The sequence below is a fragment of the Falco punctatus genome (genome assembly GCF_963210335.1).
Source record: "Falco punctatus genome assembly, chromosome: 1".
Lineage (NCBI taxonomy): Eukaryota > Metazoa > Chordata > Aves > Falconiformes > Falconidae > Falco > Falco punctatus.
In genome coordinates, this window is record NC_137580.1 from 77,213,236 (window position 1) to 77,226,509 (window position 13,274).

Here is a 13,274-nt window from a genome sequence, read left to right on the forward strand (position 1 = left end):
GAGAATTCTGCTCTTTTAGGAATAAATCCTGGGAACTGGACAGTTCTAAGTTTTCCTAATATCTTTTTTCTCAGCTGAGCCACAGAAACTAAGAGAGAATTTGGTAACTGCTGAGGAATTCCAGAGCTCGTTTTTAAGATACCTGTAAAAAGGTGCATTTTTCTACTACGTGGCTCTATTTATCTGAAACAACTCTTGTGGAACTGTTATTTGGTGGATCCTAACTTGGGTTTTTTTACCTTTCCTAATGCTTTAGGAAGTTCTTTTCATATGGGTGGGGCCGTCCTGACTTTGGTTCCCAAAGGCATGCACGCATAGCAGGGCAAGGCTTTTCACTAGCTTAGAGTGCCAAGCCATTGTTTTCTCCCTTCTTTGCTGTATAGTATATTTTGAATGAAAATCGATAGTTGTATCTCCAGGAATAAGAAAAAGGAACAATGTTATTTTTGGGGTGTCTGGAGAAGTAACAATCACGGAGCCTCAAAGGGCTGACAAAGGGTATACCTTCCAGGACCCTTTTCTGCACTTGATTTAGCAAACCTGAGCTGGCTTTCCAGTGTGTGCTTCTCGTAGGTAAATGGGTAGGGGTTTATGTCTTTTTTGCTGCAATGTTTCATAAACCTTTGGCTTTGCATGTTTAAATTATGAAGCGTAACTACATGGAGAAGTGATTCTCAGACTTGTTTGCAAAGCTTGTGCTTCAGCTGCTCTTTATTAGATTGTGAGACAAAATGAACTTCTCAGAAGAGTTCTGGCAGTTTCCGATCTCAGAAGATGCTACTACAAAAAAGGATGTTTTTCTTGTAAAATTAGTGTTACTTTGTTAAATCTCCCACTGCTAATAGATTTGAAACTTTGGTTGCTGTTTTGAGGAACTGCTGCCAGCACCGCAGTAAATCAGAATAAATGTTGTCTTTGGTGAAATTCAGAAGCGTGGTCTAAAATCTCCAGCTTTTCCCCAAATAGTCTTTGACTGTACAGTTGCTTTCATTGAGTCAATGGGCAAAATCTTCCTTCTTGTAGCTATATCACATGCATCAGAGGTGGAATTGGCTCAGGGAGGCTACAGAATCCTGAAAATTCTATACTCAAAAAACTTCTTTTAAATGAATCACTTATGTAAGAAGTTGTTGAAATTTTACTTTCAGGTGTATGTTTTAAACCTGATTTATGTGAGCACAGGGATAAATGACAATCATGGCCTGCTGCATTCCAGACAAAACCTCAAATATTAAAAGCACTTTTCTGAATTTTTAATGGTTTCTTTCACTGACAAAGCTTCAAGTGTGAACATTTGAAAATTAAAGTGGCTGGAATGAACTTTGTGCATGAAACGCTAAGAATGACTTGATTTTGCAACCAGGAGAATGTAAGACTAAGATGAAGGTCAGAGGAAATCAATATGAAATTTTTCAGGCATCAGTTTTCCTTCTGTAAACACTGTTTTCTGGTGTAGCTGTACTTGATGGTGGAAAGATGAAATTACAGAAAATACTTAGTTTCTGGAGAACTTTCTTCTGTTAAATGACAGGCAGCGTTCACTGGAAACCTATTCTTTCATATCTTAAGTACATTTCTTTTTCAATAGTTTCTGCTTAGTCCATAACAAAAAAATGACACTATTCATAATGTGTCTGTGTCCAGTTTGGAAGCTATGCTTTTGATAAGAAGTCTTCCTGCTTCTGATTATCTTCCCTGGCTTTTTTTGGGTCCCCACCCCTAACTTTTTGGAGAGGGTGAGTGGGAGGCAAACACAGCTGCATCTGTGGTGAAATGAATTTTCTTTTGAAACACATCACCACAGATCTGCATGTTATGCTGCCAAATGCCTGAAGATGTTAATGCATATTTTATAGTCCGCTTTTTCTACTCCATTTTGTGAAAGCTAGATATTTTGGTTCCACTTGTTGTAAACCCATTTTTAACTCAAGCTTGTAAAAAGTAACACAGGTTCCTGATTGATCTTCTAAGGTTTATTGTGTGTGATTTGTGGCATTTAAATAGGTAAAATTAATTTGTGTTTATGTAATATTCATATTTTATCTTACTATGGGGAAAGAAATGAAGAAAGTGAAACAAATGATGAATCCTGAAATCATGCATTTTTCCATCATGAACAAACACGATATTTTACAAGTATTATAGCAATTTTTAACCTTGCAGATTCCCCTTTCTTGGAAGAAAAGGAAGCAGGGGCCTACAATAAGTATTTTCTATCAAATTAAACATCAGTTACTGCTGTTTGGTGTTTTAATTGTGAATAACTTCATGCTGGTGTATTTGCTAGCACAGATGTCATTCCCCAGGAACCTATTATCAGGGAAGTCGGTACAGCGTGATCGATAATCGCTGCATTATCCTAGAAATAGCCACTTGCTCAATCTAGTAAGTAAGCCATACCTGTATGGCTAAATACACAGCTCAGGAAGAACAGTCTTAAGCTCAACTCTGCCAGATTAGTGTGCCATGCATTCAGCACAGGAAGAAGATGTGTTGTAACACTGCAGATAAAATGCTCCAGGTCATGCAAATCATTGTGGAATTGAGTGACCTTTGAATAAGCCTGATCGGCATGGAGGCAGAGGGCTTGTTCTTTCTGTCTTGGAAAGCCTGAACCATCCTCAAGCCAATTATCAAATTGTCCGAAATGGATGGCTAAAAACTGGGATAGAAAATGTTTGGGGAAGAAGTTACTACCTCCGGAGTGTACCTGCAGTGAAGGAGCCCAGCTGGGCTTGCTGCTCACACAGAAAAGGAGCCCCTGTTTCGCTGTGGGTGCAGGAGGACTGGCAGAACTCGGTGCTACAACAGAGATGCTGTGCTCAGCTGCCCAGAGAGCAAGCCCACATCCCCCGGCACTCCAGCCCGCTAGAAACGCTGATGGAGAGGACTTCTTGCTGGGCCACCCTGCCAGGGCCTCCGCTTGTCAGCTTTTCCTAAATTATTTCAGCAGGCAGTTTACTTATCTCTGAGGTTACTCCTTTCCTTGTCCCCCCAGCTTCTCTTTACACACATGAATTCTGTTGGCTATAATCTGTTCCTCCAGCTGAAAAGAAACAAAGTTTTTCTCTCCCTGCCCCTTGTTCCAGGACAGGAGGTGTTCCAAGCCTGCTGGCGTTCCTTTAACCTGTGATTTTAATTCTATCAGTCAATAGACTTCTTTTCTCAATCTTTCTTTTTCATGCTTTATATGCCAGGGTTATGAAGAGTCTTAAGTCCTAAAAACATAACTCTTGCTACTCTTTCTGCCTAGAATGCCATTTTTCTTGCATTTATTATTTGGATGTGCTTCACATATCCTTTGTCCTACCCTTGCTGATTCTCAGCACCTATCAGTTGCCTCTTCTTTCCTTTTTTTTTTTTTTTTTTTACCATAAGGATTTTCACTTCACCTACCTCACCTGTACTGCTGATGCAGAATTCAAGCACTCCTATCCCAGGGGCTGGACAGTTCTGGAGGTTTCTTCTTGGGGGGCTTCCTGGACTCCAAACCTACCATGTCTTTGGCAACACCAGCACTGATAAGGGAAGAAATTGTTAGTGGGGGGCAAATTGTTAGGTGAACCATTTTCAAACTTTGTGGTGTAGCCATTTGGCTGGTGCAGTACTAGTTTAAGTATTTTGCCAGCGGTATGGTAGATGGAAGAAATGCTGTGTTTGTTAGCACTGGCTGAACCTACGGGCACAAAAATGTTTTTATTGTAGGATTTCTTTAACAACAGACACCTCTGTCAATTTTTCAGTCCAGAGGCAACATGCCTTTCCAGAATGCCTGCTCAGACAGAGGTGTTATGTGTGGTGTTGTAGACTTGGCTGACTGTTTCACAGGCTCTCATCAGTGATAAACCATTTTAGAAGTTTAATTCTTCACTGTTTTGGCTTTATATGAATTCCTGCATAAGGATGACATATGAGTGAATTAGTTGTGGATTTTGTTATTTCATGGAGTTTATAAGCCACTTTTCTTCTTTTCTTCTTTTCCCCACCCCACTCCAGCAGTGTGCAGGGTAGAAGGGAACAGGACCCATATGTCAGTGGTCTAGGATGGCCAGTGAAGGCTCCAACATCCCAAGTCCTGTGGTCCGCCAGATTGACAAGCAGTTTCTGATTTGCAGCATATGCCTGGACCGTTACAAGAACCCCAAAGTACTTCCCTGCCTGCACACTTTCTGTGAGAGGTAAGTCCTTTCTTCATGCTGGTAACTACGTATTTGTGTCAGGCAACAAGCACAGAACAAAGCATCCTTTAGTGGACAGGGACTTCTCTCTTTACTTGTAAGGGTCATGTTAAGGCATGATAAAGTCTGGGAAGGCTGGAGGGGCAGGATTGTAGAAAAACACCGTTATCTGTGGAAAGCAGAAAGAAGAGACAGCAGTGGAATATTTGGAATACATCCCCTTCATGCAAGAGTAAATAAAAAATAAATCCAATGAAACTAATGAATGTAGTTACAACAGTGTGAAAGGTGATGGCAGTCAGAATTTGGACCTCAAATTAATGGCCTTAAATTTATACTGATTAGCCTACAATTACAAAAAATAAAAACTTTTATTTGTTGATTGTCCAAGCTTTAGACGTGATATATACATTATTAATAACCTGTGATTAAATGTCTTCATTATACTGCAGCGTGGTTGGCTGAAGTGGAAAAACTCTCTGAAAAGAGATGTGATAACACAGCAACCTGCCTTCTACTGTATTCAGATGGATGAATTGAATATACATAGTGATACTTTAATGTTAAATTATACATCAAGTGGTGGAGAAAATACAGCATCTGCAAAAAAGTTAGCTGAATAATTACTGGTTAGAGTTCTTTATCTGATGCTGAGATGCAACTCTTTGGATTGTATGTTGGATGGCAGGAGAATTGTAATAAATGGTATTTTGTGTGAACATTTAGTTCAGGAGATTTCTACCTTATAGTTAGAATTGTGGTGTGCATATCTAATTTTGCACAGGGTGCAAGAAAAATTGTGGATCTCTCAGCGTGTCAGATGAGCTGCTTTTTTTGTAGAATAGGAAACGCTGACTTTAGTAAAGTCGGCAGTGAACCTCTCGCTGAAGCTGGTGACATCAGGATTTTCACCACCATGTCTTCAGTTTCTTGACTTCAGTTCATATGCAAATCCTAATGACTTCAGTTCATATGCAAATCCTAAAGTCAGCTTTTGTTTTTCACTATAATCCTTTTACGATGATCTGGTTATGGAGAGAGGCTGGAAGAACTCTGCCAGCCTACTGCTGATGTGCAAAGCCTAAGCTGGCCTTTCACAGAGCCCTTACTAGCAGGTCAGGAGGAGGGCTACTAAGGGGGCATGAAGAGTGGTGCTAGCAAAGCCCTTGGAAGTGGCTAAGAGCTGTGTACCTCTGCAAGGTCACGCTTTCTTGGTTGGCATCTCCCGAGGAATCTGGTGTAGCACTGCTCCACTTAAGAACTGTGTTCTGCTACGGGACTATACTGAATTGCCAGTTGCAGTTGGATGTTGCATGCCCAACAGCTGTTAACTGGATTTTCAGGGCCAGAAGTGGCACTAAGTGTCACCTAGGCCAGTCTGCTGCAGATTGTTGATCACAGAACTTTTGTGTTAGACTTATATTCTGTAAAATTTAGTTTTTCTCAAAACACCCCTACAATACCCAGCCCCAGCCCCCAAGTCAAACAGAAACAAAAATCTCCAAAACTCCCCTTAACATAAACTGTGATAACCTAGGACATGCTTCTCTATGTAGTAAAGAGAACTCTTGTTGATTCTGGCTAATTGCCAAATAATTTTCCTAATTGAAATAAATGGGAAAATTTCCATGGGTTTCATTGAGACCAAGTTTTAGCTCTGAAACACTAAATCCACAAATACAAGTTAGTAAAGGAGATTATATTGGAAAGACAAGGGTCAGCCACCGGTTGGTCAGTTAAAGACACAAACTGAAATACTTGATGCAATAACGTAATGTCTGACAAACTTTATCTGATAGTTTATCATTTTTACTATCCTGTGAGCAGGACGCAGTAGATTTCTGGAGGCATGGATCCACTCGGTACAAATATCTCAAAGAAAGGCATGTAACTCTTCTAATGATGTCAGTTTATTGAATCTTTTTTTCATGTGGCAGAGCAAAAAGGTTTAAAATAATAATAATAAAAAAATATCCACATAACCACTTTTACTTCTGAAGCCTTACTTTTCGTAAGTAGGGGTAGCACTATTTCAAACCAGTTCTTAAACTGAATGGTTTTTTTTTCCTCTTTGGTGATACTGTGCCTTTCTCTCCCCTTCCACCTCCCTTCCCCATAGGTGCTTACAGAATTACATTCCAGCCCATAGCTTAACCCTTTCTTGCCCCGTGTGCCGCCAGACCTCCATTCTGCCAGAGAAAGGGGTTTCTGCACTCCAGAACAACTTCTTTATCACCAACCTGATGGATGTCCTGCAACGAACGCCAGACAACAGCATTGAAGAGTCCTCCATCTTGGAGACTGTCACTGCTGTTGCTGCGGGCAAGCCACTCTCCTGCCCCAATCATGATGGAAATGTAAGTGAGATGAACTCCTGTCATATGTACAGGTATTGACATGGACTGACTAGTCTGGTTTGTTATGGATATTTTGTTATAAAAAGATAGTGGGGGAACTGGAATAACGCTAGTCCTTTGATTTTGTAATATGCCAATAAAAGACAAGTAATTCTTAAAATTAACTCAAATGCCTTTAGTGGAGCACCTTAAAGCAGTCAGGATATTATTTCACCTTACCAGTCATCTTGGGTGGTACTGTCTTTTAGCACATTTGGTCAAAATTGTTGTTCTGCAAGTGCTGACCCTTGTGCCTTTGACTCTTTGGGATGGATTTCCACAGCTCTCTTGCTTGTAGAATCAACTGTTGCCGTGGGAACCTGTGTGCTTCTTTAGGCAGTAAATGGACCTGCACACTGAGTGAGGCAGTACCAAAAGCCATGTGAACATATAAATAAAAGGGTGTCCTAGCTCAGGATGCTTTTGGGTCAGCACAGGCTAGAAACAGAGTTTCTGTTTATCTGCAGTTTTTTGTGCATCTCACAGATCAGTCCTTGAAGGCTGCTTTGGTGTTTTTTCTTCCACCTACTCTTCTTTTGCCCATTGTCCCCCTACATACACCCCGAAATCATATCGGTGTATTCATTGGCAAGCCCCCAATGGAATAAATATTCCCAGATTATTGCAAGAACAGCTCTAACTCTGCTTACTTCACAATTTTCAGTGTTAACCTGTGCAGCTTCATGGTAGGCATATGAGCTCCTGTCTCGTAGCCAGGCTTATGCAAACATGTAAGTAGATCACATTACAAAGCTGAGCGGTGCTGTGTTGTAAACTGAATGCTATGCTTCTATGCAAGCCAAGAAATATGTGCCAGCATTTTAAAACAACGTTCTGGGAACTGTTTTATTTGATACTCGGTTTCAGTATATTGGTTGTATAGTAACAATTCAGCTGATAGGTAGTGATTACTCTTACAGAGGAACAGCTTGGTTCCATCGCCTTTACTGACCTGCTGGATTTAGGTGGACTTGTAGAAGTGATTTGCTGTATACTCTGATTAATGAATAACCGGTGTAACTTTTTTAACGTGTACTATACCCATGTGTGTATAGTGGCTACTGATTAATATATTCCTAGGGGGTTTTTGCATTTTATTGGTTCTCCTTAAAATGAACCATAGTTCTTTTCTGACACAGCAATTGTGATAGGAGCCATTTGATTGTGAAATGCAGAAAAATGTAAAAATGAAGGTATTACTTGTTTTGCATTTTACATTATCAGCTGATGATTCTTTGGGTGTGCTTAGAAAAAACAGGTTTGCCTACGATTAAAAATACATCACCTTGTAGCTCTCTGAGAACTGTTTTCTAAGGAAAGGTGGATTTCTAAGTCCTCTAAACCAAATTTACTTGGCTTGCCTTGAAACATAGCATGCCTTTTAGGATGCTGAGTGGCGTGTGATGGGAGTATGTTCTTGCTTCAGTAAGTATCTGGGAGGGTTGGGGGCAGGCTGAGGGTGACTCCAATTTAAAGCTTTGTGGAGCTAGGAAATGAAAAGCTAAAGTGCACACGTTAGTCCTTTTGATGGGAGGAGCTGAGATAAGCTTTGGGGAGAGCTGCTGGAGGCTGGCCAGGTGGGTCTGGCTGAAGGGCAGGGTGCGAAGGGCAAAGTGCTGGGCACTTTAGGCCTGACTGAGGAAATGGGCTTTTATTGGCTTCATGGGTACACAGCACAAAGGCACTGTGTGGCAAGTGCCTGGCTGCTAGCAGCTTTGCTGGGGGCTTCAGGGGGGAGAGAGGATTGAGGTGGTAGCTAGCGGAGAATGCCTTCACAGAGCCAGCAGTCATTCTGCATTGAATCCTCTCTCCATTAATTTTTACACATTTCTTGGAGTAGGGTCAGGCCCATTGTATTTTTACTATCAAGGGAAAAATTTGCATGAAGTGTATTTCATTTAAATATTAGCAGATTTTCTTTCTATTAGCTTGGAAATAAGTTTCTGTTTAAACAAGTTTTTTTCAATCTTTCCAGCCATGCTGGATTTAAACCTCTCTGATTAAAGTCAGATAGAAACTGATGTGCAGATACTTTCTCATTGGCTTGCCTGTCTGCCTGTAACTTAGTCTTCCTCAGGTCATGTAGATTAGATACTTTCCCTTCCAGTTGGTCGCTTATTCCCACCACTCACATTTTCCATATGTGTGTGTGTGTATCCTATTCCTTCTGTGCACATTCTATCATTCTGTCATGGCATCTTTGTTGTGTGTGTTCTTATGAAAAATGAAACTTTGCTTGTAGTATCTTAACACAAGAGATGGTTTCCTGTGCTTGAAGTATAAACAAATGCTTCCTCGTGTTCACCCATCACAGAGCATAAATCTTGTTAAATCAGAGTAATAGGGCACATATGTAATGGCATTTCTGAATGTAACAGAAGATTCTAATTTTCTACCTACACGTTAAAATGAGAATGGCTTTATTCTCAGCTGCTAAACACCTGAAGCTCTTGTTGGATATAAGCAGCCTGGCTTGGAAGCACTGATCTGCAATCATTTAGGGGTAGGTACAGGGAAGGCTGTGAAATTCTAGGTCCATTGCTTCAGAATATGAGTGGTGTAGCCTTTTTGCAGTCACCCATCCTGAAAAGTCCATGCTTGAGTTTTATTTGAATTTTAAGTGAAAGCCAGCCCAGAGTCTAGGATCCATGCTTTTACATGTGCAGTGTATTTTCTGCCTATAGAGTGTAACAAAAGAGCATACCCAATATTAAATGAAACATTTGTAACAAGAAAACATGCCTTATCTCTGACCAGCTTTTTCTCAAAAGGTCACAGAAAAGTTTGGCAACTTGACAGGTGTAAGATCTTGTCTAGAAAAACATTTCCTGAACTTGTGCTTACTGCCTGTATGCTTCCCTTGGAAAAATAAAAAGCACCTATTCTTTTACATTTTAAACCCTGTTTTTTCTCCGCACCTCTGTACTTTTCACCATGTCACTTACTCATGTATTCCATTAAAATATAAATATTTTTTTCTGTACTCTGCACAATATTCAGTGTGTCATTGAGGCTAAATAAAACATTCAGGATGTCAGACTATTAATGAGCATTAGAAATAATAAACTGAGCTCACTGTTGGTGAAATTTTATTCTGCCTCACAAGGAACATTTAATACATTTAGGAAGCAATAGCATGACTGATCCAATCATATCTTACTGAATTGAGAAGTCGTACAAGAGATTTGGGTGGTTAACTTGTATGTAAGCATGTTAAGTCATGATATTCTTAGAAAACTTTTTTTTTTAAGTTTGCTTATAGCTTTCAGGTTTATTGCATGTGTAAGGCAAAAGCTATTACTAGGGAGAACAAAACCCCACATTCTAAATTTTACCAGATATCTGGAAGTGCCCTCAGGTAATCCAAACTAATATTCTTCTAAAACATACATACATTCTTCAAAACATACAAAGCTAAGGTACATCTAGCCCTGGGACAGAGGAATTAAGCATGTGGATGAGATGAGGAAGAAGGTTGGCAAAGAGCAGACTCATCCTTTTTCTCTGGTCTGCTATGTTAATTCAAACAAAGAGAAAGCAGAGAATGAACAATATTGATTTTTCAAATGTGATTTTAGAGAAGAGGGGCTTGTGATTGGTGAGAGCCTTTTTCTCAAGACCTGAACTTTGAAGGGCTGGAATTCATGTGCTTTGGCTTTGTGAAATCTGATTCAGAAGTACCTGCATCCTTGATTATGCAAATTAAAAAGTTCCTGTGAATTCAGTTATACTAGAGTACTGAATATATGCGTGGGTCTTCAATTAGATCATTGTGCTGAAATATGCTGCTCTGGTTTAAGGTGGGAGTTAGCACACGGGATTTCAGAACCAGTGGGTATTAACTCATTTCATTAATGGTGATGGGAATGTGTTCATTGACTTCCATGGAAATACAGCTGAAGCCAGTGTTGGATGCCATAGTATATTCTGCCCTGGAGCTCTCTTCAGTTTGGAAAGGCGGGAGTTGGGCAAATGTCGGGTTTTTTCTGAGATGTTTTGTAAAGCAAACCTGTTATCATGAAATGCTTTCTGGGAATGTCACAAAACATGATGCCCATGCTGGGCATGGCGGGGAGAGAGGAAAAGCCAGTAATACATGTCTGTCTGTAGTTAAAAATTCATCTTACCCGATTAAGAAATGCTAGACAAAATCTTTGGAAATTAGGCTTATCTAGGCACTTGCAGCCTGAATTGTATTAATATTTATTAATTAATATTTCTCCTTCAGCTATGGCACAATCCAAAGATTTTTATGGGAAATGAAAGCTGCTTCACTCAAAACGTTTTGAATTTGACCGAGGCAAAGAAGACTATTTCTATGCAGACATACACATTAGGTCTTTGTGGTCTGCTTGCTATTACCATTCTGGCTTATGTGATTCTCTGGTGCTTGAATGGAGATGAAGAACATTGATTAGGCTAAACTTTATTACACCAATGCGATGTTTTCTTTCTTGTATATGTTGCTGCAAATATAATGATCACGACGTGTTCAGTAACAAACAGAAATATTAAATTATTCTGATCATTGTGTCCAAAGATAAAAATACGGAATAAGGACATGGTAAAATATCTTGAACCAAAGCATTAAATTATGAAGAGGCAGAAAGATGAACATTTGACACTCCTTCAAAAGAAATGACATTTTTTGACCATAGAAAGAGACTTAAGAACTTCCTAATAAAATATTGTTCTTGTTGCTTGTTTCTGGTTGCAGATTTCTGAAGCCTTTGAAAAGAATTTAAATCCTAAACTCTGTTTAATTAATTTCCTGTATGTGTTGCAAGATTGCATCACATCTTAGTGCCTACCAAAGTAACTGTCAGGCCTCAGAGGATCTACAACTATGAGACTGCTAAACTCACAGTGACTAGAGTAGTTTTGATGGGGGGTGTCATTGTTTAGAAGGTATACTTTTTTTTCCTTGTGATATATTTGATCTTACACATTTTATTTGGAACAGCTTTTAAATTTTCTCTGAAGTGGGTTACACAAATGGCCAACAAATGACTAAACCCTCATTGCGTGTGAATCGCACATCTTGTGAAATGAGATAAGAGGAAAGAATGGGAATAAGACAGAAATGAGCTTATCAGAGGAAAATTCCTATTAATACTAATATCATGCAAATCATCGTTCTTACTCCCCCCTCCTAATTCTCAAGATGTCTTGAAGCAGCCAGCTACTGTGTGCAATGCTATTACAGATCCCTTTGGTCACTTGAAAACAGGCGGTTCTACACAACCATCTTGTTGTCAACCAATATCTCCAGCACAACTGTCTCTGTGCAAGAGTTCTAAGTGCCAGAACCATCAGCTGAGTTGTTAAAAGATTCTGATGCTATGTTCTGAATGCAAGAGAGCTGCCAAAATCTTGCTTTGAAGCATATACTAAGAGCTTCCCTATATACTTTTAATAAGCCTAAAATACTTCGTGCCCAAGGACTTCCTCACTGTAAAAGAAAGCCCTATGCCAAATTTGCATATATGTACATTATTTTGGCTAACATATGATTGGGGCATGGCACTTTTCTGTTTCTTTCGCTTTGTGAATATATTCAGAATTTGGGGTATTTATTACATGTAAAGATCTTTTTTTATCTCCAGACAGCATCTTACTGGGTACGTAACAGGTTGAAACAATCTCCTCCTCTTTCAAGTGTAGATCAGCAGTCTTAAGTAGAATCTCAGATATGAGGTTTTGATGGTTTTAAGGGATTAGTAATGGGATATGGAGATTTTTCGCTGCAGCACGTTGGTTCATTCAGGGTGTTTTTCTCGAGCAAATAAAAATGCTGTTTGGTGAGCTCCATCGAGTTCATGCTCTGCAGGTGGCCCTGTTAATGAAAACCAGCCTAAGTTTACACTTTCTTTGGCTGATCCTCTGGGGACACTAAGGATTGAGTTAGTGAGGTGACTTGAATGCCCTGGTTTTGTGAGTTGTTTAATGGATTAATTGAGAGAGACACCAAAACTTACTGTTACACAGTATAAAGATGATGGGGCCAGCCTTGAAAGCCAGCATTCTGTTTCCCAGGCTGCTGTTCAGACACTTTCTGATAGAATAAAATGCATTTAAACTGGCATTTTGATATGAAATATATAAGAATAACAGCCGTCTTTTATACATTAAGCTATTGCTGTCTAAGAAAGGAGAAACTTTGTCTCAGAGATTGGATAAAAACATGAGTTCAAGGCCCAGTAAGATGTGCTTTGAGTGAAGTTACTGGTGCCATGTTTGAATTCAGCATTGTGCGTTTTTCCAGGTGATGGAGTTTTACTGCCAGTCCTGTGAAACAGCCATGTGCCGGGAGTGTACGGAGGGAGAACATGCAGAGCATCCCACGGTACCGCTGAAAGATGTGGTGGAGCAGCACAAGGCTTCCCTCCAAGTCCAGTTGGATGCTGTCAACAAAAGGTATGGAAACTCCACTGATTATTTTCCATTTTCTGTTCTACCACTGGCTTCCAGTGTTACTTTGGGTAGATGTTTTAATGTGCTGGTGCCATGGACCTTTACCTAGAAAAGAGGGATAGTGAGGCTAGCATAAGGAAAAAAAAAAAATCCATTGAGTGTGATGCACTGAGGGTTTACAGGAAAAAGCAAAAGATTCCTATCTGTCTTTCACAAAACAGAGGCCATTAGAAATGTAAGTGTCCTCCAAGGAAGTGGCTTAAAAAGTTGAGAAAAGTACTAGCCA

At 39.8% G+C, this 13,274-nt stretch overlaps 1 protein-coding gene across 13 annotated transcripts in view; it reads left to right on the forward strand.

Annotated features, from left to right (window-relative positions):
* The window catches only part of TRIM2 (tripartite motif containing 2), a 129,178-nt gene that overhangs the window by 84,409 nt on the left and 31,495 nt on the right, over positions 1-13,274 (forward strand). For 10 of the 13 annotated variants that reach the window (XM_080384896.1, XM_080384888.1, XM_080384898.1 and 7 more), the window contains 3 exons: positions 3,997-4,178; positions 6,298-6,535; positions 12,840-12,991. In XM_080384896.1, coding sequence (XP_080241022.1) covers positions 4,045-4,178; positions 6,298-6,535; positions 12,840-12,991 — 524 coding nt within the window. In that variant the 5' untranslated portion in view covers positions 3,997-4,044. The other 3 variants (XM_080384895.1, XM_080384893.1, XM_080384891.1) reach the window with 2 other exon arrangements.